This window comes from Nuphar pumila, chromosome 11, assembly GCF_984573655.1.
Source record: "Nuphar pumila chromosome 11, dmNupPumi1.hap1.1, whole genome shotgun sequence".
Taxonomy (NCBI): Eukaryota; Viridiplantae; Streptophyta; class Magnoliopsida; order Nymphaeales; family Nymphaeaceae; genus Nuphar; species Nuphar pumila.
In genome coordinates, this window is record NC_143259.1 from 20050061 (window position 1) to 20075974 (window position 25914).

A 25914-nucleotide genomic window follows, 5' to 3' on the forward strand; every position below is an offset into this window, starting at 1 on the left:
AATAACATTTTTAGGACCCGGTGCAACTGTGAAGGGCACGCATGTGACGTCATCATTGATACCGGAGCTTGTGAGAACATGGTGTCTGAGAGTGTGGTGTCTACCTTGAAACTTAACACAAAAAAGTTGTCCCAACCCTACAAGATGGCCTGGTTCAAGAAAGGAAATGAGGTTCCCATCACTCAGCGATGCCTAGTCCGGTTTTCCATGGGGGAACACTACCACGATGAGGTGTGGTGTGATGTAGCCCCTATGCACGCGTGTCATATTCTCTTGGGACGTCCCTGGCAGTTCGATCGCCAGACAACTCACGATGGCCGCAAGAACACCTACTCCTTTGTCTTTAATGGCCATAGAATAGTCCTTCTACCTATCAAGGAGACTGGTTTCCCCACTGTAGACAAACCTGAGCGAGTTCCCCGAATCGCAGGACTCTCGTACCGGCTCTTCCTGGACCACTGTCAGGAAGATGGCTATTGTTATGCCCTAGTGGCAAAGCCAGTGATGAGTTCGTCCGTGTCCATTCCCGCGGACGTTGCCCCTCTTCTAGAGGAGTTCCGCGACATTATGCCGGATGAACTACCTGATGGATTACCTTCGGCAAGGGTAGTTCAGCATGCCATTGACTTTGTGCCAGGGTCGAGTCTACCCAACCTTCCCGCATATCGCATGAACCCCACTGAACATACTGAGTTATTAAGACATGTTCAGCAATTGCTGCAAAAGGGTTTCATCCGCGAGAGTGTTAGTCCTTGTGCCGTTCCCGCCTTACTTACTCCTAAGAAAGATGGGTCCATCCGCATGTGTGTCGATAGTCGTGCGATCAATCGCATCACAGTCAAATACCGTTTTCCCATTCCTCGTTTGGACGATATGTTTGATATGTTATCTGGTGCCTCCATTTTCTCTAAAATAGACCTAAAAAGCGAGTATCACCAGATTCGTATACGCGAAGGGGACGAGTGGAAAACAACATTCAAGACGCGTGATGGATTGTACGAATGGTTAGTCATGCCGTTTGGGTTATCTAATGCCCCAAGTACCTTTATGAACATGATGACCCAGGTCTTGCGTCCGTGTATTGGGAAGTTTGTTGTTGTCTACTTTGACGACATTTTGATCTATAGTTCCTCATTGTCCGAGCATTTGAGTCACCTGCGTCAAGTCTTAGATATTTTGAGAAAGGAAAAATTGTATGCCAATGCCAAGAAGTGTGAGTTTATGACATCCAGTGTTGTGTTCTTAGGGTTTATTGTGTCCTCTGATGGCGTTAAGGCCGACCCTGCTAAAGTCCGCGCGATTGTCGATTGGCCTACCCCAAAGACTATAGGAGAGATCCGTAGTTTCCACGGGTTAGCCACTTTTTACCGACGTTTCGTGAGAAATTTTAGTACCCTTATGGCCCCCATCACGGAGTGCCTAAAAGGTACTAGTTTTCATTGGACACCAGCGGCTAGCAAAGCCTTTACGATCATCAAGGACAAAATGACCAGTGCTCCTGTTTTAGCCCTCCTAGATTTTAGTGCAGTCTTTGAGGTTGAATGTGATGCCTCTAAAGTGGGGATTGGCGCTGTCTTGAGTCAGAATCGTAGGCCCGTTGCCTTCTTTAGCAAGAAACTGACTCAGGCCAGGTGCCAATACTCCACTTACGATGTTGAGTTCTATGCCGTGGTACAAGCCCTTCGTTATTGGAGACATTATCTCATTTATAAGGAATTTGTCTTGTACACGGACCATGAGGCATTGAAGTATCTGAACAGTCAGAAGAAGTTGAGTGGTCGTCATGCCAAGTGGGTCAGCTTCTTGCAAGAGTACACCTTTTCGCTTCGGCATCAATCGGGTACCCTGAACAAGGTGGCTGACGCTCTTAGTAGGAAGAACAGTCTTCTGATGACTATGTCGGTGCAGGTCATTGGTTTTGAGCAATGCAAAGATTTATACCCTACGGACCCTGATTTTCACAAAGTCTGGGAAGGGTGCATTTCTTTAGATCGCAACCTCAACCCCCGTTTTTGTATTCATAATGGTTACCTCTTCCGTGGTAACCAATTATGTGTGCCCAATTTCTCCCTTAGACTTCAGTTGATTTCTGAATTACATGAAGGAGGATTAGCAGGGCATTTCGGGCATGATAAGACGTTCGCTCTCTTAGATGAATGATACTTTTGGCCCAAAATGCGCAAAGATGTTGTCAAGTTCATCCAAGGCTGTCATGTGTGTCAAGTGTCCAAGGGTCATCGTCAGAATAGTGGTCTGTACACCCCGTTACCCATTCCTGAACGGCCGTGGGAGCATGTATCCATGGATTTTATTGTGGGCCTTCCCCGCACACCACGTCGTTTTGATTCAATTTTAGTAGTTGTTGACCGGTTCTCCAAAATGGCTATCTTTGTTCCGTGCAAGCGCACCACCGATGCCTCTTTAGTCGCCTCATATTATTTCAAGGATGTTGCCTGTTTCCACGGTCTACCTCACACAATCACTTCTGATTGCGACACGCGTTTTATGAGCCACTTTTGGAAATCGTTATGGGCCCTGTTGAAAACTAAGCTTCAGTTCAGTAGTGCGTATCATCCCCAGACCGATGGCCAAACCGAAGTTGTGAACCGCACCTTAGGAAATTTGTTACGAAGCCTAGTGGGCGAAAATGTCAAGACTTGGGATCTCGTATTGCCCCAAGCCGAGTTCGCCTATAACAACTCCATTAACCGTTCTACTGGTAAATCTCCGTTCCAAGTAGTGTATGGTCGGTCTCCCACCCATGTCGTTGACCTAGCCCCTGTGTCAGATCTCTCAGCTCCAGCTCCGGATGCCTTTGATGCCGTTGAGTATATACGTGACATTCACAGACAAGTCCGGGCCAAACTTGTTGAAAGCTATGAGACCTACAAAGCTTTTGTAGATCAGGGTCGTCGTGATGTCCATTTCGAGGTCGGTCAACTTGTCTGAGTGTATCTGCGTCCTGAGCGTTTCCCTGTAGGCACCTATAGCAAATTAAGTCCTAAGAAGTATGGCCCTTTTAGGATCCTTCAGCGGTTGGGTTCGAATGCTTACCTCCTTGAGCTGCCCGATGATTGGCATATTTCCCCTATTTTCAACGTGGCTGATCTATATGCTTACTGTGGCAACAATAAGTCGACAGAGCCGACTTCTTCCCAACCAGGGGAGAATGATGCAGGGCAGGACCCGATTAGGTCCATCGTGCCACCCGATCTGCCACAAAGGGCAAATGAAGGACTTCGCGCATATGACTCACTTGCAGGGACGGAGCCACGACGCAGGGAGGTACCCCTACGCACCTACGTCAGGCGTGGTGGAGCTCGCACGCCCCAGAACCAGCTGCAAAGAGAGACTGACCCGGATCGTGGGTCGGATCCAGATCTGGACCCACGACCCGGTCCAGTAAACAGCCTTTAAAAGGCCCTGTCTAGGGTTGCGTGAGGCAGAGAAGTTTGAAACTCCAGCCGTCTTTACCTTCTGCATTTTTTTCCTATTCCTATTCCATTGTTACTTGCTTATTGTTTTTTTTCAGTTCATTTTAATTGTCAGTTGAATTTCCTATTGGTTATTGGAACATTTATTGTTTTAATAAAGATTTCAGCCACACCGATTCACGGTGGGCCATTGTTTATTCCTCCTCCACGCTGCTGCATCAGAGCATTAAGTCTTTCAAACACAGCTTTGACAGATGCATAGTATTGGGCCAAGGTCTGATCTCCTTGCTGCAAATTATAAATCTCCTGTTCTACTTGCAGGATACAACTCACATTAGTTTCTTGTGAGTATGTATCACGAAGATTGTCCCACATCAATTTGGTTGTATTATAGTAGATCAATCCATTTGCAATATGGGGTTCGACACTATTCATGATCCATGACATAACTATGTCATTATCTTCATCCCAAGTAACATATTTTTCCAATTTTTCAGGGGGTTCGTCTTCCAAAAGAATATGTTTTCGACGATGTCTAGATATCGACATCATAAAAGTTCTGGACCACCTGGCATAGTTGGTTTCATTCAATCTTACGGAAGAGCCGTACAAGAAGGGGTTGGCAAAAGCCTTATACTCCCCAATCTGTTCCATTTTAGAATCACATTTCGAATTTTCAGCCATACTGCTCCCTTGGACAACAAGTATTCAAGTAGAATTTTCCAACACTGTAAGGAATCAGCCCTGCTATTTCCAAAAAAAAAAAATAGCCCACAATCAGCAGGGAATCACTCCTGCTGCTTTCACGACAGAGGGATAGCTTAAACTAATACAACACGAAACAAAACTCGACACAGCAGGGAGTCACGACCATTGCTGCACCCAAACACACCACGACCAACGATAATATTCAGTTGCAACACAGATGATCATGACAACTGTTGTTCCCCGAACATATAAGGCATAACGACCAATAAGTCTTCAGAAGACAATTAAATAGATCAATCATATCTCGATCACACGCAGCAAACACAGGAAATAAATTTCAGAATCACGGCAGGCACACAATCAGCACAGAAAAATAAAAATCACGACTGACACACAATCAGCACAGAAAACATGACAATCACGGCTGACACGCAACAACACAGAAACTTGCTGCGTGACCCAAACAGCAGGAACAACCAACAACACGTCAATCACGGCAGACACGCAACAGCAGGAACTCGTCAATGTCCAGGAAATCACGCCAGGAGATAACGAAAAAAAAAACTCCCACGAAGAGAAAAAAAACTCCAGATTAAAAAAAAAATGGTTACGGCTCCAAGAAATCACGACAGGAGCTCCATCCTTAGATCTGACGACAGATCTTCCACAATAGTGCAACAGTAAACCTGATTTCACGCAGTCTGGGTTTTTTTTTCCTCTCGTTGGTGAAGATCAGTCCTCTCGTTATCACGCTCCCGAGATCGAGGGCTTTGATACCATGTAGAAGGGAACAACCACCTGTAGAGAGAGAGAGAGAGAGAGAGAGAGAGGACGGCTGCACAAAAAACTAATCTCGTTACATCTTAGATTAGGGTTTCTCTCTATATTAAATGGAGAGAGGCTAAAAGGAAAAATTACATCTAAGTCCTTATGAGAACAAAATTTCAAAAAACCTCTAATATAAAAGAACTTAAACTAAAAACCACCTATTCTCAACAGTAGGCATGTCAGGAATATAAAGTACTTCAGATTTGACATTATCATCAAGAAAGCATGTTTCACCTATTCCCTTAACCGGGATAGAGTAACCATCGGCAATATAAACGAGGTTCCTGTTGGACGATTTGAGATTGGACAACCGCCTCTGGTGGTCGGTTGCTCCCGAGTCAACAATCCATTGACCAAAGGTCGAAGAGATCATAAGAGCAAGATGGTTACCTGATGTGCCGACCTTATTTGATTCATGATTGGTAGTGAGGTTGGACCTTTGTATTTGCTGTAACATCTGAGCAATGTCATCGAGAGTGGCAGTTCCCTTGCCTTCCTTCTTGTTACCTTGGTTATTCTCCTTGGTGGGTTGATTGTGAATTTCCTAGCACCTCTCTTTGACATAACCGAGCTTTGTGCAGTGAGAGCATCGCAGACGTCCTCGCCCTCAACCACCCACACCATCGGTGTTAATATTGGAACCGACAATGATACCAACAACAAGGGTGGATTGAGTGGCTTCTCTCTTGGAGTCAGTCTTGAATGCGCTCTTTTCATGAGCCTCACCCTATTGTTTTAGATAAGGGTTCATGATGCGTCATCTGGTCTCTTCATATTGGATAGTGGTGCACACCGAGTTGAATGAGGGTAGGTTCTCCAACATGAGGATCTGCCCTCTTAAAGTGTCGTATTCGTGCCCTAGGCTAGTGAGAAGCTTGAATATCTTATCCTCCTTAATACACTTCCTGATGGTCTCTGTGTCAGAGGTCATGGGCAGATATATGCTCAACTCGTCCCACATACCTCTCGGGCTGCTAAGATAAGTGTGGAATGACTTGTCTCCTTTCTTGTAATGAGATCTCCTGTTGGATCTAGTAGATGCGAGCGAGGTTGTTCTGCTCGCCATAAACATCTCTCAATGGGTCCCACATTTCCTTAGCAGTGTTGATGAAGAGGAAGCCTTCCACAATATTGGGCTCCATGGAATTGAGGAGCCACAACATGATGAGGTGGGACGATGGATATGATGTTAACACTGAAAGACAAGTTGCAAACAAATTCACAAAAGGCTTGACCAAGGATCGTTTTTGGACACTTAAAAGCAATTTGTTCATGGTTCAACACCATGATCAACTTGAGAGGGGGTGAAAAAGTCTATTTGTCTATGTATTCTTTAATTGTATTTGTTATTTTGTATTACGGGTCTGGATAATATATCAGACCCGACTCATACTGTAAACGAAGGATATATATGCATGTTTTAGGTCACAATTTCATTATTGGAAATCGTGACAGCCACAACTCCTTCTTTCTCTTTCATCTCTCTTTCACGTGTGACAAATCCTAGTGAAATCTAACACCCACCTGCAAAACTTAAAGCCAAAGCAAGAACGAAATAACTAGACTGTCTAATCTAGTTAAAGTTAGTTGCATGAAATAACAATCAAATCTAAACACCAAAAATCTAAATGTATTTAAATCTAACAAAAAAAACAAAATCTAAAAATAAATTTTCTACATTAAGACATAGCACTAAACTAATAAAAATAAAATAAAGAAAACGCACAAACCTGATGCAGCCACGCCCTGCTAAGATTTGATCAGCAAATTAAAGTGTGTAATCGGGTTGGCAGATCGACTGGTAGCAGGATGCTCAGGTCTGGTTTGCTCGGCCAGATCTGGTCGAGGGATCGATTTTACTCAGTGATGGCAAACCTGTTGGCCTGAATATGTTGGCAATCAGATTGGCTGAATTAAATCAGCAGCCTGAACTGGTCAGGTGGAAACAAACAGACTTAATCTGATCTGGTCAATCAGATCTGCAGATGATGACAGATCTGAATAAAAAATATATCAGACCTAACAGTTTGTGTTGAATCAGATCTGTCGCAGATATGATCTGCTTTACTGTTTTCCTTTTCAATAAGTAAAAAAAAAAGAAACTATCACACATAAAATAATCTAATCAAAAGGGACTAACCTAAGCAGCAAACAAAAGAATAAACACTAATGTATGCAAAAATTAATAATGACTAAACTGTATGCAGCACTACAATAAATTAGAATTTAAAGAAAAGGGGGGAGAAGAGGCTTACCTCGAGTTTACCTCCGACAGACTGGGGAGAACAAAGCGGACTTCCCTCCTCTATCAACGTGTATCACACACCTCCAATCGAAGAGAGGAGACTCCAAACCGGCGAGGAAGAGGAAGAAAAAGGAAGAAGAAAGAGGGGAGGAGAGAGAGAGAGAGAGAGAGAGAGAGAGAGAGAGAGAGAGAGAGAGAGAGAGAGAGAAGGGGGGGGGGTTATTTTCAATAAGGGAAGACACCCCCTTCTAGCTTAAAACACTTATTTATAATGCTAATTAGGGTTAGAGGGGTGTTTTAGAAATTTTTCTAAAAGAGTATTTTAATTTTCAAGAATATCACAAAACCTCTTCTTTTAAAAAGTAATTTCTGAAAACCTATTAAAGAAAACAAAAATTTTCTAAAAAACACACGTGGGTCCAAACTTGTTTATTTTTTTCTTTAATTGAGATCAAATGCGACCTTGCAGGACAATGCACAAACATCAACTAAACACAGGTTGTTAATGCTAATTTCGCACAATATCATGCATACAAACTGTATAAAATCATGAATAAATTATGCATGATCACCTTGCATAGGAGGAAATTTTCCATTGATGTACCCAAGCTTGGATTTTCTGCTTAGGAATAATGTGGCAGCCTTCAAGCGTGAAATATAGTTGGATCAGTTCAGGAGAACCTTTGTAATCTTTAGTGTGGGGTTCTGCTCATGCACAACCATCTTTTGCACTCCAGGTTGTTGGTCCCGAAGGGACCGGACCCATCGCCATCTCCCGACATGGCTGCAGTGAGCAACGAATGATGGGAGGAGGAGAAAACTGATCTTCAGAGGCTCAGCAAAAAAAGCAATCAGCAGGTGCATCCCTGCTTTGATATCGTTGTAATGAAGTATGCGGAAGTATCCAAGAATGTCAAAGCATTCACTATGTCCAACACGGACAAATGAAACAAGCATAAGAGAGGAAATCCACCAAGGGATATACGAAGGGCCTTATAACAAGGCTACACACATAAAAAGAATATCTCTTTTATTGGAGAGGAGCTCTCTAAAGTAATACAAAATACAAGGGGGGTTCCCCCTATTTATAAGAAAAGGGAGACCAAAGGGGGCTCCCAATAGAGTCGTTGGGAGCAAGGTTTTAAAACCCGTGACTCGGAACTCGACTCGTTCTTTATTGACTCGTGACTCGGCGGGTCAACTCGGTGACTTGGACCGGGTTTTGTTAACTTTTGATTTTAAAAGAAAAACAATATATAATTTGTCTGAAACCATGTTTTTGAGTAAACATAGTCTCCAAACGTCTGTAAGAATATAAAAACAACTGCAAAGAGCTATAGAGGTTTGCTTGAATAATTGAATTTGATATCTATACAAGCACTTTGACTAATTCATGACTTGAATTAGAGGATTTGGTCACCATGAGTTCAGTCTGCTACTACCTAAGGTTCCTAAAATGGCCAATCATATATGCTAGCTTGTTTTAAAAGTTTTAATTCCCTCTTTAACAAATCCATAAATGTAAAACAGGGATATATGTGCATATTGAAAGTTTAAAGAATGCCCAATATCAACATAAATAAGCAATTTTCTCTGTATAAAACTATGCAGGAAATATATTAATGGCACAACTATAAAAAGACTACTAATATTTGAATATGTACAATGCTTGTTCACATAACAAATGGATGATGAAACCTAAATGTGACTTCCCATAGGCACAGTTGACCCGTCATATATAGTGAGAATCATTTCTTTAAAATATTTTGCTAGAATAAGTTGATAACACAAGGTGAACAATAGTTCGAACAACATGGCGATTTTATTCTATGGATTTAAATGCTTTTTTATCTTTAAATGATTTTTATTTTCTTTTTTATACAAAATCTGGGGGTAACCCTTGTTAAAATATATGTACTTATATATTTCAAAACTGTAATTTGAAACTCAAAAAACAAATTTCAAACATCCCAAAACTCGCCCGAGTCAGGCCGAGTCAAGCCGAGTCAGGCCGAGTCAAGCCCGAGTCAAGCCCGAGTTTTGGCAAACCGAGTTTGCCTTGCTGGGTTGACTCGCTGGAGGGGCGAGCCGAGCCGAGTCAGCCGAGTCAACGAGTTGACTCGGCGAGTTTTAAAACACTGGTTGGGAGCCCCCAACGACTCCATTGTGGGGCCCCTTTTGGTATCCCAAAATACATTTTAGAAAATAAAAAAACAAAAATAAAAAACAGGAAAATAAAAGAAATAAAACAAGTACCCCTATTGGGTACTTGTGAAAAGACCATAATACCCCTATCAGGTATTATGGTGAATACATCTATATATATATAGATGTATTATTACATATGTCTTAACACCCCCCTCAAACTTTATGGGGAGATGACCGAAAGTTTGCCAAGAAGGAACAAGAAGCGAGGAGCAGGCAGGGCTTTGGTAAAGAAATCTGCAAGTTGATATTCTGATGTGACATATGACAATGTAACTGTCCCACGAAGATATTCATCACGTACATAGTGACAATCCATTTCAATATGTTTAGTCCTTTCATGAAAGGTGTGGTTGCTGGCAATATAGATTGCACTTTTGTTGACGCAACAAAGCTTCGAAGCACTCGTAATTTCGACTCCCATATCTTGAAGAAGACTTTGAAGCCACACAAGCTCCATTGTAGTAGTTGCCATAGCCCTGTATTCTGCTTCAGTAGAAGACAATGAGACTTTCTGCTGTTTCTTGCACTTCCAAGCAATTAGCGAATCTCCTAAGAAAACACAAAAGCCAGTAGTTGAGACTCGATCATTTGGGTTTCCTCCCCAGTCAGCATCAGTATAAGCCAGTAAATCTAAGGAAGAGAGTGAAGATAGGAATAGCCCTTTAGTAAAAGTATTTTTGATGTATCGAATGATCCGAAGCACAACACTTATATGCACAGATGTAGGGGCATACTGAAATTGGCTTGCAGAGTGCACAACATGAGCAATATCAGGCTTGGTGATAGTCAGATAGGTGAGGGAGCCAATGAGTTGCCTGTAGGGCGTAGGATCATCCAGCAGAACTCCATCCTCCAGTCGTAGTTTAGCATTGATAACCTCGGGAGTCTCCACCTTTTTGTCATCTGAAATCCCAGATTTGGAGCATATGTCTGCAGCAAGCTTCATCTGTGACAATATATACCCTCGAGGAGAGTATGCTACTTCTATACCAAGAAAGTACCTGAGAAAACCCAGATCAGACATATCAAAATTATGTTTTAACATATTTTTAACATTAAGAATACCACTTTCATCATTTCCAGTGATGATCATATCATCAACATAAAGCAGAAGGATGATGATACTATTACCTGCACGTTTAACAAAAAGAGCAGTGTCAATATAACATGAATAAAATCCCAATTGTAACATGATAGCACTAAATCTATCATACCAAGCCTTAGGGGCTTGTTTAAGGCCATATAAAGCTTTTAATAATCGAAGAGTTTGACCTTGGTTAACACTAATTTCCGGCGGAGGGTCCATATATACTTCTTCATTCAATTGACCATTAAGAAAGACATTTTTAACATCTAATTGAAATATAGGCCATTTCTTAGATGCTGCTGCAACAATTAGAGTTCTAACGCTTGTCATGCGAGCCACGGGGGCAAAAGTCTCTTCATAATCGATGCCATATTCTTGTGAATATCCCTTAGCAACTAATCTAGCTTTATAACGTTCTAGAGAACCATCACTTTTTGTTTTGACTTTGTAGACCCACCGACATCCTATACCTTTTTTATTTGGAGGAAGTTGAACTATTTCCCAAGTTTTAGCCTTATTTAAAGCATTTAGTTCAACTTTCATTGCTTCGACCCAATGAGGAATATTTTTTGCTTGATTATAATGGGAAGGTTCATAGTAAGAATGCAAGGCTATTAGACAAGCTCTATAGTTAGGTGAGAGAGTTTCATATGAGACAAACCTATTAGGTGGAATTGATTCTCTAGAAGATCGCCTAAGGGAGGTTTCTTCTAGGGGTTCATTAAGCCGCAAGAATTTTTCTAAAGCACTAATAGGTTGTGCTTCCTCACGCCGAGTGTATACTTGGAGATTGTCACCATTAGTTGGTGATACATCATTATCATGAGAATCATTATTATGAGTATTTTCTAAAAATTCTGGATGACTCAAAGAGTCATCATTTGAATCTTCTAAAAGATCATTGATAAACATATAATCAATTTCATTTGGTTTTTCCAATATTTCAAATCCATTTTCATCTTCTAAAAAGGTCACATCTTTGGAGACAAATAACTTATTATTTTTATAGTCAAAGCACCTATAGCCCTTTTGATTTTCACCATATCCTAAAAATACGCATTCTATTGCTTTAGGTGACAATTTATCTCTTTTATGTAAAAGAACAAAGCATTTACACCAAAAAATACGAAGACGATTGTAATCGGGTGTCATATTGAAAAGCTTTTCATAAGGAGAGATATTGTTTAATTTTGAAGATGACATTCTATTGATTAAATAGGTGGAGGTTAACACGGCTTCGGCCCAAAAACTTTTAGGAATATTTTTAGAAATGAGTAATGATCTAGTGGTTTCTAAAATATGTTTATGTTTTCTTTCCGCTAGGCCATTTTGTTGAAGAGTTCTTGGACAAGATTTTTGATGACAAATGCCATGTTGTTTTAAATATGATTGAAACTCATTTGATAAGTATTCTCCACCCGAATCGGATCTAAGAATGGATATGTGACTTTGAAATTGATTTTGAACTTTTGCATGAAATTATTTGAAAAAGTTAAAAACTTCCGATTTAAGGTTAAAAAAATAAATCCATATATATCTAGTATAATCATCAATAAAGGTAACATAATAGGAATAACCACCTTTGGATAGAACCGGAGATGGTCCCCATACATCGGAATGCACCAATTCAAAAGGTTTTGTTGTTACAAAGGTTCTAATAGGGAAAGAAATAGACTTCATTTTTCCAAAAATGCAATCTTTGCAATTGATATTCTTTTCTTTACAAAACTTGTTTCTAAAAGGAAAAAGATACATTTTAGAGTAACTTGGGTGTCCAAGCCTTTTATGCCAAGTTTCAATATTTTTGTCTTGGACATAAGTACAAAATGAGGTATTTGGAAGCATTAAGTTATCCATAAAATAAAGATCTCCCTTCCTATGGCCTTGCCCAATCCCCTTCCCGGACCGGAGATCCTGCACAAAGCACCCTTGGGATGAGAAAGATATTTCACATCCATGGTCGACAATTTGAGAAACAAAAAAGAGGTTAAGATTTAATTTAGGAACTATTCTAACTTTTGGAACAAGAAAATTTTGAACATTTTTAGAATCAAGAGTTCCAATACCATTTATTTTGAGAAAAGTTCCATCGGCCGTAGAGACACAAGAAATTTTTGAATTGGTGTGCACGTTGGTTAATGCATTTTCATGAGGAGTCATGTGAAAAGAGGCTCCAGAATCTAAAATCCAAGAGTACGTACCGGGAGGTGATGATGAGGCAATGGCGGCACCGGGGGTGGAAGTAGCCTTTAGAATTTGTTGGAGAGCCAAGGAAATTTGACCAAGAGTATCTTTGAGATCCCCGTTCTTGCCATCATCTTCTTTGGTGGAGGATTCCTCAACGGAAACCACCTTTGGCTTGAATGCCCCATTTAGCTTTGGGCAAACGGGTTTAATATGTCCCGGCTCATAACAATGATGACATATAATCATTTTTCTTCCACCACTCCCTTGCTTACCAAAATGAGGTGGCTTGTATGTTTTAACATGATTGCTGGGTTTAGATACGGCAGGAACTTCATCTATGCTTTTACCCATGCTATGCCTAGTTTCTTCTTGAGTAATCTCGGCAATAGCCTCTTCTAAAGGAGGAAACGTAGATCTATGGAGAAGTGAGGATCTAACTTGTTCAAATTCGGGACGAAGCCCAAATAAAAATTGAAACAATCTATCTTGTTCCATTTGTTTTTGTCTTAGTTCCACATCCTCCGTAGCCACCCATTTAGGCTCTAAAAGAGCCAATTCATCCCACAAAGGATTTAGAGCACTATAATAGTCTTGTATGCTCATGTCGCCTTGTTTTGTGGTTCTTACTTTTTCTTGCAAAAAATAAGCTCGTGCAAGATCCTTTTAGGTATACATACCCTTCATAAAAAACCATGCTTCATTTGCCCGGCGGAATTTTGCAATATTTGCACATACCTTAAGTTCGACATTATTCATAAATCATACTAGGATTTTTGCATGGTTGCTCTCCCAATGTTCCATTTGGTGATGATAATCTTCAATGGCTTTGAGACGAGCATCACCTTCAAGTGCTTTCTCTTGATCTTCTTCCATCTTTGTGAGCTTAAGTTGGGGTTCCGGAACGGTTCCCATTACATAACCCCAAAGCTTCTTGCCTTTGAGATTATTCTCCATTGCGGATGCCCACATCATGTAATTTTTTCCATTGAGCTTGAATGATAGATCGATCTTGACTTCCATTGCTACAAAATGAAGAGGTGAAAAAGAAAGGAAGTAGAGAGAGACACGATTTTACCTTAGAAGATCGTATGGGTCTGATACCATGTAATGAAGTATGCGGAAGTATCCAAGAATGTCAAAGCATTCACTATGTCCAACACGGACAAATGAAACAAGCATAAGAGAGGAAATCCACCAAGGGATATACGAAGGGCCTTATAACAAGGCTACACACATAAAAGAATATCTCTTTTATTGGAGAGGAGCTCTCTAAAGTAATACAAAATACAAGGGGGGTTCCCCCTATTTATAAGAAAAGGGAGACCAAAGGGGGCTCCCAATAGAGTCGTTGGGAGCCCCCAACGGTCACAATTGTGATCGTTGGGGGCCCCAACGACTCCATTGTGGGGCCCCTTTTGGTATCCCAAAATACATTTTAGAAAATAAAAAAACAAAAATAAAAAACAGGAAAATAAAAGAAATAAAACAAGTACCCCTATTGGGTACTTGTGAAAAGACCATAATACCCCTATCGGGTATTATGGTGAATACATCTATATTTATATATAGATGTATTATTACATATGTCTTAACAATCGTGTTAAGGTATCGGGAGCATCATGAGAACAATAAAGGGAACCAAATTTTTTTGTGGTTCGGCATCAATGGCCTACGTCCACGACATGATGTGTTCTGTGATAGCTATTATTTACACTATCATAGGAACCATCTACAAGGGTACAATAATATACAAGCCAAAGAGGCTAACCACACAAGGAAACAAAGTCATGACAGGAAGAAAAAACTGAATCGTGTCAACAAGGGATAGTTTATATCCTGAAGGCACGAGTGGAGATAAGCATGATATAAAGGATGACCCACGCATTAAGGTAACCTGGCAAGATTCATAGTAGAATTGGATGGATCTATGATGGAACCCGAATGGCTCCACAATCATGAGAAAAAAAATGAACCCACAATCGTACCCTCTCTAACATCCATCATTTAATATGGCAGGCCTTGCATTCCAAGCGCACTTTGTCACCACTGGATTAGTGGTGGGACCCGTGAAGCAGAAAGCCGCTAGAGCTTTAATGCTTCTTTACAAATTTCGATCGGATCCAACAAAGATTCGATGCCCACAATTAAAAATGAATATAAAGTGACAATTAAACTAAAATAACATGATCATGTACCACACTGAACACCAACTCGACTCTTGACTCCAAAAGATCTTTGCATTGGACTGAAAGAGGATCTCTATTAGAATAAGAAGTTACAAATACAAGAAATTTTCCAACTCAAATAATGAGAGTTGTATAGGCCAGCCACAAATGGCTGCTATAAACTGAAACAAAATAAGAAAGATACAATTGTTCTTGAGTGATTAAATATAAACATCAAATACACCAAACTAATACAAAAAACTAAAAGCAAAAAAAGAAAAAAACAACAACAATCAGATGAAGAATAAACATATACAAAATCCGAAGATCAAAATATCAGCATCAACACTGATCCTAGAACAAGAAGAATCTATATTTCCATACGAAAACATACACGTCACCTTTAATGCATTTTCTAGTCTCTGCATAGGTTGAAAATTTTAAATTGATATGCGTATCTGGGAGAATTAGTAGGACATAGTACAATACCTCTTATTAGGAAATTTCCGTTGGATGTAAAGAAAATTCAGGTCTGAAATCTCAAATTAAAATCCGATGGATATGAGCTTCACATATCTTTGACTCAAGATCAATATGAGATATTTCACTAAAAATGTTCTTCACTTTCATAAAACATTGGAATATGACATGCTGCTTTGCATAAGCCTGCCAATTTCATTTTCAAATAGCTGCAATCAGGCATCATTTGCTCATGAAAATAATGTTACAAATGAGTCCCAAGCCTCTTTCGGAGTTTGATATGAGAAATGATTGATCAATTCTCTTTAAACAGAAGCCTTACTAACAAATAAGGCTTTCCCAGCTTTAATTCTCCATATTGAGGCTTGAGGAACAACAGGCAGAGTCGTTTCCATACCCAATATGATATTCCACAAATCTTTCCCATGCAATTAAGACTCCATGCATGACTTCTAGTAACCATAGTTATTGTGATTCAATTTTTCAAGCTACTCAAAATAACAACTAAATCTGCCATTTCTTTTTCTACTAATATGAAACTTGACTACTTGCAGAGCAGAACAGAAAAAATAAAAAAACTCTCTTTTTATAATATCACAAACAAATAAGATTATCAACTACATGTAGAGCAGAACACAAAAAAGCCTATTTCTTAGTACAATATCAGAAACATATAAAATCAATGTATCCAACAAGATAGCCGATGTGGGAACTCATGCCAAAGCCTGCAGAGATAAAACCCATTAGCTGCAAATGGGTTTAGAAAATATAGAGGAAAGCTGATGGAATGATAGATCACTACAAAGCTCAGCTCGTAGCTAGAGGTTTTTCCCAACAGTACGGAAATGACTATGACGAGACTTTTAATCCCATTGCAAAGATAACATAAATGTGAGTATTGATGGCACTAGCGGCAAGTAAATCTTCGAAGTTGTGGTCGATGGATGTGAAGAATGCATTCTTGCATGGAGAGAAAGGTCATGAGATCTATATGGAGCAACTAAAGGGATTTGAGTCCCCCAGGGAATCCCGATTATGTTTGCAGGTTATGAAAGACACTTTTTTGATTGAAACAGGATCCACGAGCCTGGTATGGAAAAATCACAGATTTTTTAGTATTCTGTGGTTACAAAGTTGCATTTTTTGATTCGAGTATCTTTGTAAAGCAAACAGACAAGAAAGTAGCAGCTCCACGAGCCTGGTATGGAAAAATCACTGATTTTTTAGTATTCAGTGGTTACAAAGTTGCACCTTCTGATTTGAGTATCTTTGTAAAGCAAATAAACAAGAAAGTAGCAGTAGTGTTAATTTATGCAGACAACATCATCATAGGAGATTATGCAGATGGGATTAACTTAGTCCATAATCATCTTCGGTGAGTTTCAAGATGAAATTGCTGGGGGAGCTGCAAGACTTTCTTAGTTTAGAAGTCAATTATGGAGAAAAAGGGCATATTCTTAAATCAAAAGAAATATGTAAAGGATTTGATTTGCAAATATGGCATGATTGACTACAAGCCATTTGTGATACCAATAGAAGTGAATGCAAAGCTAACCAAATATGCTGGTCAAGAACTTAAAGATGTTGCTATGCATCAGCAACTGGTCAGTAGTCTACTTTACTTGACCTTGTCATGACTAGACATAGCATATGCAGTCAGCATGCAGACTCCAAGAAAGCCACACTTAGTCAAAGGCACTATTGAGTATTGAATTCTTTATGAAAAAAGAGTTGTGAAATTGTTGGTTATTGCGATGCCCACTATGTCAGAGACTTGTCGACTTGACAGTCAACTACTGGATACACCTTCAGTTTGGGATCTGGAGCAGTCTCTTGGTGCAATAAGAGATAACAGACAATTTCACTGTGCACCACTGAGGCAAAATAGAGAGTGGCATCTATAGCAGCTCGAGAGAGCGTGTGGCTTATACAATTGATGACTGGCCACAAGCAAGATGCAGATTATGCAGTTGGACTCTACTGCGACAATGAAAGCTATCAAATTTGCTGAGAAACTCCAAAAGAGGCTTGGGACTTGTTTATAACATTATTTTCACGAGCGAATGATGCTCTATTGCAGCTGCTCAAAAGTGAAATTGGCGTGCTAATGCAAGGCAGTATGTCAATGTCCCAATATTTTACGAAAGTGAAAAATATCTGTAGTGAAATATCTTTTACTAATCTTGAGTCAAAGATAATTAAAACTCGGATGCGTCAGATTTTAATTCAACGCCTCAGACATGAATTTAATGGGTTTATAACCACGTTTTTGGCTGGCTTGTACAAACTTCTTTGTTCGAGTTGAAAATCTCTTGTATATGTAACTTCTTATTCTAATAGAGATTCTCTTTCACTCCATTGCACTGTAAAGCTAGACCTTTTGGAGTAAAAAAATCGATCTAGTGTTTGATGTGGTACGTGGTTGTGCTATTTTAGTTTAGTTGTTAGTTTATATTCATTTTCAATTGTGGGTATTAGATCTGATCTAAATTTATAAGAGAGCGTGGAAGCTCTGCAGGATTTCCTCTTTGCGGATCCCACCACTAATCCAGTGATGTCAAAGTGTGCCCAAGCTCGGCTCATTCGTCTGGTTTACCAGCCCTACTTCCTGGTGTTCTCTCTTCATAATTATAAATTTGGAGTTGTTAACTTTGTTGGCTTTAGCATGTATATTTTTTCTGTTGGAGTGGGATGAAATCATGATGGTGGTTATTCTTTGCTATGCAGAAGGATACGATTGCCATTAACTCGTCAGCTTCTTGTGTCATTCTTCTTTCTTGGTCTAACTGGGTAAGCATTTCTGCCAGCATTATCCCCAAGAAGTTCTTGGTCACTAGATTATGAAACATATTACTTCGTGGATGCCTAAATAGGATATTCGGAAACCAGCTTCTATTTCTTATTGGCCTTGGATACACGAGTCCAGCATATGCTGCAGCTACACAGCCTGCCATACCAGTATTTACATTTTTATTGGCTGCATTAATGGGGTAAAGACTGCTAATTTTACTATATCTTTTGTTGGTGATGGTCTAAGTGCCATCATGTTGAATTTGGTCTCATGAATTTGGTCGGTGCAGCACAGAGACAGTTAACTTGTTTACAAAGGAGGGCAGGATGAAGGTTGCAGGCACAACAACTTGTGTTGCTGGAGCTGTACTGATGGCAACTTTTAGGGGTCTGGCGGTCATTGGTAATGGGTTTGTAGATCTTGGTGCTCATGGCAAGATAAGTGCTGTATCCCAGCAGGAGCCTATCCTGTGGTTGGCCAATGGTTTCTTGGTGTCTGGGCTTGAAAAATGGCATATTGGTGTCCTGTGCCTTATAGGGAACTGCCTATGCATGGCTATTTATCTGGCTTTTCAGGTAATTTAGCATTTTGTGGTTCCTGTAGCTTTTGCTTTCCTATGAAATGGTACGACTGAAGACATAATTAGAGTTTTTGAAATGAAAATCTAAAGAACATCAAAACAGTCCACTGGCATTTGATGTATGAGACATTTATTACTCTTTTAAACAAAGATGAACGATTTTGTTGTCTATTATGTTCCACTATGGAGCCTGATGGACAGTGTGATGAGGTCAGTCTCGCAGTTTAAAGGCTTTTTGAGATCTTGGACTGTGTTTAGCCCAATATTGCAAATCAAGTGTTGGGATTTTCTCACGAAGGAATCTCTTTCTCTCTTTCTCTCTCTCTCTATATATATAAGGCTAATCTAACATTAAACTAGTTGTATTTAACATTAGATGAATTCAACCTTATTAAAATTACTAAAATACCTTTAAAAGACTGGCATTTTTGAAAATGCATGGTTACTTTTTAAGGTAAAAAAGGTAACTTTGATAGATTCATAACTTTTTCGAAAAGGGTGTTTGGCTTTTCAATTCCCTTCAAGTTCAAAATACCTATAATGCCCAAAAAACTAACCATGAATTTTAAAAAATACCGTTCTTTTAAGGGTATTTTAGTTATTTTAATAAGGTTGAATCCATATAATGTTAAACACAATTAGTTTAATGTTAGATTAACACACACACACACATATATATATATATATATATAGTAATGGGTAGGCGCAAAATGATAGGTGTTAAATGATACGTGCTAAATGAGTTTTTAGGGCTTTTTTGTTTTATTTTTAAATTATGACTGTACAGATGTGATCTATGTACTTGATTTTATAGGGATCATCTCTTGAAGTGATCGATTCCGACACATGGGTGGGTTTTTATAAGGTTCGAAAAATCAACGGTCCCAAATCTTTGTAAAATTTTGAGGCTCCAAATATCATTTTTTTCATCGAAAACACATGATCCAGGTGTGGATTCCTCGTAAATCGACCATGCCCAACACATTTATGGGGTCAGAACTGTGGAAAAAACACCGGAAGGGCAGAACAACCCATTTAGTTGGTATCAATTTCGCACCTACCCACTTATATATATATATATATATATATATATATATATATATATATATATATATGAGAACTGAACATATTAGGCCCCATTTTCTCTTTCGGTCCCATTAGGCCCCATAGTTTGAACTGTTTTATGATAGATCTGAACCATTAGATGTGTTTAACATGCTCGATTTAGTGGGAATCAACTCTTGGATCATGTTTTTTCAACAAAAAATGTATTTTTATGAGCCGAGAAAAATTGATGCCTTCATAGCCATTGCTTTTGGATCACCGGAAAAACCTGTATACAAGTCAGATTCCGGTGATCCAAAAGCTGGTTCCCACTAAACAAAACCTATAGATCACATCTATGGTGTTAGATGTGAGAAAAAATGTAAAAAAATACGATTTTTGAAGGGGCCTGATCACTTTGCTCACGTGATGTTTGATTCGGGTGCGACCTATAGTTTTATTTCTGCTTCATTTGCGAAATTGCTCGAGTTGGTTCCTTATAGCCTTGAAAAGGCTCTTGATGTGAGGTCACCTATGGGTGCATCCTCTTCGTGCAGGAAGTATTTTCCGGTAGTTTGCATTGTGATCGAGGGGCATGAATTGTCTGTCGACTTGGTCATACTAGATATGACGTTTTATTATGTCATTCTGGGTATGGACTGATTGTCCAGACATAACGCTACCCTTCAGTAGCGGGGTAAGAAGGTTATCTTGGAGTGCCCCGATTTGTCTGCATTGTCCTTTCATTCGACCGGAATGGCAAGCGAGGTGAAGATTGTTTCTGTTAAAGATCTCTAAGTACCACAAGCCGGGTTGTATGGTGTTCTTGGCCAGTGTGTCCGTTCAGGATAGTCAAGTGACACCCTTGGAGCAGTTAGACGTTGTCCGTGAGTTCCCGGATGTCTTTTTCGAGGATTTGTCAGGTTTGCCACCGCATCGAGAGAATGAGTTCTCGATTGAACTAGTGCCTGGTATGACACCAATCTCTCGAGCCCCGTATCGTATGGCACCTGCTGAGTTAGTAGAACTGAAGAAGCAATTGCAGGAGCTTCTTGACAAAGGTTTTATCAGGCCGAGCGTGTCTCCCTGGGGTGCACCGGTCCTCTTTGTTAAGAAGAATGATGGTTCAGTGCGACTTTGTATCGACTACCGTATACTAAACCAAGTGACGGTGAAGAACAAATACCCATTGCCTAGGATCGATGATTTGTTCGATCAGCTGAGGACAACAAAGGTGTTCTCGAAGATTGACCTTCGCTCTGGGTACCATCAGTTGAGAATCAAGACGTCGGATATTCCGAAGACAACGTTCAGGTCCAGATATGGGCATTATGAGTTTTTGGTGATGTCCTTTGGACTCACCAATGCCCCTGCAACGTTTATGGACCTGATGAATCGGGTTTTCAGTTTATGGCTGGATTCGTTTGTCATCGTGTTCATCAATGACATTCTTATCTACTCGGAGAGTGTAGAAGAGCACCGAGAGCATCTGCGGATCATATTATAAACAATGAGAGAACATCAACTCTATGCTAAGTTCTCCAAGTGCGAGTTCTGGATTGATAGGGTGATGTTTCTCGGTCACGTGATATCCGAGAGGGGCGTGGAAGTTGATCCAACCAAGGTAGAGGCCGTTTTGTCATGGGAGCAGCCGAAGACGATGACTGACATCAGGAGTTTCTTGGGTTTGGCGGGCTACTACCGCCGATTTATTCAAGACTTCACGCGTATAGCTGCCCCTATGACTCGATTGTTGTAGAAAGGAGTAAAGTTCGAGTGGTCAGCTCGATGTGAGGATAGTTTTCAGGAGCTGAAGAAAAGGTTGACCACGACACTCGTTTTGACGTTGCCTTCTGCGACAGGTGGTTTTGTTGTGTACAACGATGCTTCGGGGACCGGACTGGGTTGTGTCCTCATGCAACACGGAAAGGTCATAGCGTACGCTTCCTGACAGCTAAAGGTGCATGCGAAGAATTACCCCACGCATGACCTAGAGTTGGCGACAGTGGTCTTTGCATTGAAGATTTGGCACCACTACCTTTATGAGGAACAATTTGAGGTTATGACCGATTACAAGAGCCTCAAGTACATATTCACGCAATGTGGTTTAAATTTGAGGCAACGTAGGTGGTTAGAGTTACTGAAGGACTATGATTTCTCCATCGCTTACCATCCTGGTAAGGTGAATGTAGTGGCAGATGCACTTAGTAGAAAAGCGTCGGTCACAACAGCTAGCATGATTGGATATAGTTGGGATCTGGTCGAGGAGTTGGTCATATGACAACTGTTTGCGGATGACTTCAGACGCATCCTTTGTGCGGGGATGCAGGCAAGACCAGAGATCATAGATCGGATCGTGAAGCTTCAGTCAACCGATCCGGATTTTGAGAAATTATGTGAAAGTGCCCAAAAGCAAGAGGCACATTTTTGCCGAGAAGAGGACAGAACCATCATGTTCGGAGACAAATGGTGGGTTCCGAAGGCGCTGCAGGAGGAGCTGATGAGTAAAGCTCACAGGTCTAGATATTCCATTCACCCTGGTTCCACCAAGATGTTTAAAGATCTTCAAAGGACTTCCTGATGGAATGGGATGAAGCGGGACATCACGGAGTTCGTGTCCCAGTGTCTCACTTGTCAGCAGGTGAAGATCGAATACTAGAGACCTGGTGGACTTCTGCAACCACTTGAGATCCCAGAGTGGAAGTGGGATGACATCTCGATGGACTTCATAGTAGGGTTGTCTAAGACCCGACGACAGCGAGATGCCATTTGGGTAATAGTGGATCGTTTGATGAAGAGTGCCCATTTTCTCCCGATTAGAATCAGTCAGAGTTTAGAGAGTTTGGCCGATCTCTATGTGGATGAGATTGTTAGAATTCACGGGGTGCCACATTCGATAGTGTCAGATCGAGATCTGCGTTTCACGTCTCGATTATGGCGCCAACTTTAGAAGGCTTTAGGCACTATGTTGAAGTTTAGTACTGCATTCCACCCGCAGACGAATGGACAATCGGAGCGTACGATCCAGACTCTCGAGGATATGCTGAGAGCATGTGCTTTAGATTGGGCAGGCGATTGGGACAAACATGTGAAGCTTGCAGAGTTTTCATAAAATAACAACTTTCATGCCAGTATTGGTATGGCCCCGTATGAAGCTTTGTACGACCGACCATGTAGATCCCCTGTGTGCTGGGATGAGGTTTGAGTGAGAGCAGTGGAGTTTCCAGAGATCATCCAGCATTATGCAGATCAGGTGTGTTTGATCCGACAAAGATTTATTGCAACGCAAAGCAGGCAGAAGAGCTATGTCGATCAACGACGCAAGAAACTCAGTTTTGAGGTTGGCGATCACGTGTTCGTCCGGATCTCACCTACGAAGAGTGTCTTCAGGTTTGGAAAGAAGGGGAAGCTGAGTCCTCGGCATGTTGAACCGTTCGATGTTCTTGGGCGCGTTGGGGAGACCGCATATCGAGTAACACTCCTCAGTTTTCGTAGATCCACGATGTATTCCATGTCTCGATGTTGAGAAAATATGTACCTGACCCCTCACACGTGATTCACTATGAGGTGATCAAGGTACAACCTGACTTGACTACAGAGGAAAGGCTAGTGGAGATTGTAGATCGTCAAGAAAAGACGCTACATAATAGGACGATTTCGTTCGTGAAAGTGCGTTGGTAGCATCATGGGCTGGATGAGTGCACTTGGGAACCTGAGGTGGATATGCATCAACCCTACCCACACTTATTCAGTACGTTCTAATTTTGAGGACGAAATTCTTTTTAGGGGGTAAGAATGTAATAACCTAAATTATTTTGTTAATTTTTAACGCAAAAATTGTTTGATTTGGGCCTGGGATCCAAGTTCGGATCCAGGACCCATAAAGGTATAAGAAATTAATATCTTATCTAATAAAAAAAATGTTAAAGAGTTTAGTACAAAGATCCACAGTTGGATCCATTTTGGATCCAACCTGTGGATCCACATTGCCAGTGAGGCGCAGATCTAACACTCGGTTGGATCCCGGGTCTCGGACTCGGGCCGCGCCCCATGTAACAAACAGTAAAAAAAAATCTTTTTCGGACCCAGGCCGGACTCGGACCCGGACCCGATAACATTTTAGGGTTATAACACCCGACGGAGGGGGCGAGGGTTTTTAAAACCCCCTTCCTCCCTTGCTCGACTCAAGAAGGAAACCCCTTTGGGGTTTCCCGAATCGCACCTTTAAAAGCACGCAAGGGTGAGGGAGGATCCCTCACCCGTGCGCTCTTCCTCCTCCACTCTCTCTGTCTCCCTGTCTTTCTCCCTCTCCCCCATATTTTTCTCGGCTGGCTGCCGACGACCTTCCAACCGCTGGTGATCTCGTCTGACGCCCCACCTCCTCCTGCGGCTCCCTTCCCACGACCTCGCTTCTCGGTGACCACCGATCGCCGGCGATCCCGGAGCGCCGACGACACCTCCCTTAAACCCTTCTGTTAGCAGCCCGCGATTTTCGTACACTCTCGATCACCCGTTTGCGACAGAGGTTCGGTGGCCGGCAACATCCCCTTCTCGCAACAGCCGTAGCCCCCAAGCGCCGGTTTGAGGTACGGGTCCCCTCCTTTGAAAATAGATGAGAAATCGAGCACCGGTTCGATTTTATGTTTTTTTTTTTGTATGGAATCCATGAAAAAAAAAGAAAACGTTTCCATGGTAGATTTCTCCACGAGTTATGGAGGATGACCCATGGATCATCCCCATGGCTGGCTTCTCTGTAAATGCATGTTTGGGTGGTTTGGCTGCAGGCCAGACCCAGCCGACTGGGTCGGCTGGGTCACTGTAACACAAAAAAAAATGTGTGACACCAGGGCATAGGTCGGTTGGCAGCCAACTGAGTGATACTTAGCTGACTGCCAGAGGCAGGTGATGCGCAGGCTCAGCCTGCGCTCTGCTGTGCCTTGCCAGGCCCAACCGACTCAGTCGGCTGGGTTGGATCAGGGCCGAGCTAGTCGGCTGAGTGCTGGCAGTGCCTTACAAAAAAAAGGAGAGTTGTTCTTTTTTTGTAGACTGGCTGTCAGACCAGCCGAACTCAGTTCGGCTGGCCTGACAGGCCGAGCTACATGGGCAGCTGAGCCCCCGTTGAGTAGTCGACTGGGCATATGTTGAAAAAAAAAGGGGGAGTATTTCTATATATTACTTGATGTTAATTAAATCTGAAATTTTACATTTGGTATGCATGTTAAATTCCAGATCAGGGTTATGTACAAGTGTGTTAATTCTAATACCTATTATGAATGAAAAGTTTTGGGTGTTGAATTGATGTGATGTGCTGAATCAAAGTAATGTATAGTTGACCCATATACATGTGCTGAATTGAATAAATGTGCTAGGCTAGCGTTGTTGTCCGGGTCATTTATGAACAGTTTACTTACAGTGTATAGTATGATGTGTGTATATGCATTTCAAAAGGGAGCATTGCATTTACAACTATGTATGCACTTGAAGATGAATTATGCATTGATGTTTGTTTCAAAAGAATCATTGCATTTAGAGTACATGTGCACTTGATAAAAATGAGCATGTGATGTTATTTCAATGAAACATATGCATTGACAAGTATGCATGCATATGGTGGAAACATGCATTGATAGGTGTATGCGAGTTGTTGATATCATGCAATGTACATGAATATGCATACTCAAGGAAAAACATGCATTCGACAATGAGTAAATGCATTAAATGAAAACATGCATATGACATAATGCATAGTGAATGAAAGCATGCAATGGACAGAATAGGTGTATTATATGAACGCGTGCACTTGTCACTATCACATGAATTGATTGTAAACATGCTTCTAAATATCTTTGTTTCATACATAGTTGAAAACTGCATATATGAATGTGCATTTAGAAAGCATGTGAATTATATCACATTGTTATGATTTTTGCTCATGGTGCATCGATGATCCAAGTGAATCATCGCAGGCCTGGAGAGCCTTGAGCACGGGATGCTCTTTCTTTATTTACATTTAAATGCATCACAAAAATCACATTTATTTTTATTACACTGTTCTATGTGTTTCAACGGGCGAGAGTCTCGTGATGGTTCTCACAAAGGTAGATGAGAGCTTTTGCCTTTGCTTTTGCATGATGAATTGCAAAACTGAATAATTGGC

The 25914-nt window shown here is 40.9% G+C and overlaps 1 protein-coding gene across 2 annotated transcripts in view; it reads left to right on the forward strand.

The window, feature by feature from the left end:
- Nucleotides 1-25914, forward strand: part of LOC149822161 (WAT1-related protein At4g19185-like) — a 53914-nt gene that overhangs the window by 13318 nt on the left and 14682 nt on the right. For both annotated transcript variants that reach the window (XM_089980161.1, XM_089980162.1), the window contains exons 2-4: nucleotides 18070-18132; nucleotides 18216-18332; nucleotides 18423-18708. In XM_089980161.1, the coding sequence (XP_089836287.1) occupies nucleotides 18070-18132; nucleotides 18216-18332; nucleotides 18423-18708 (466 nt within the window). The remainder of the gene's footprint in view (nucleotides 1-18069; nucleotides 18133-18215; nucleotides 18333-18422; nucleotides 18709-25914) is intronic.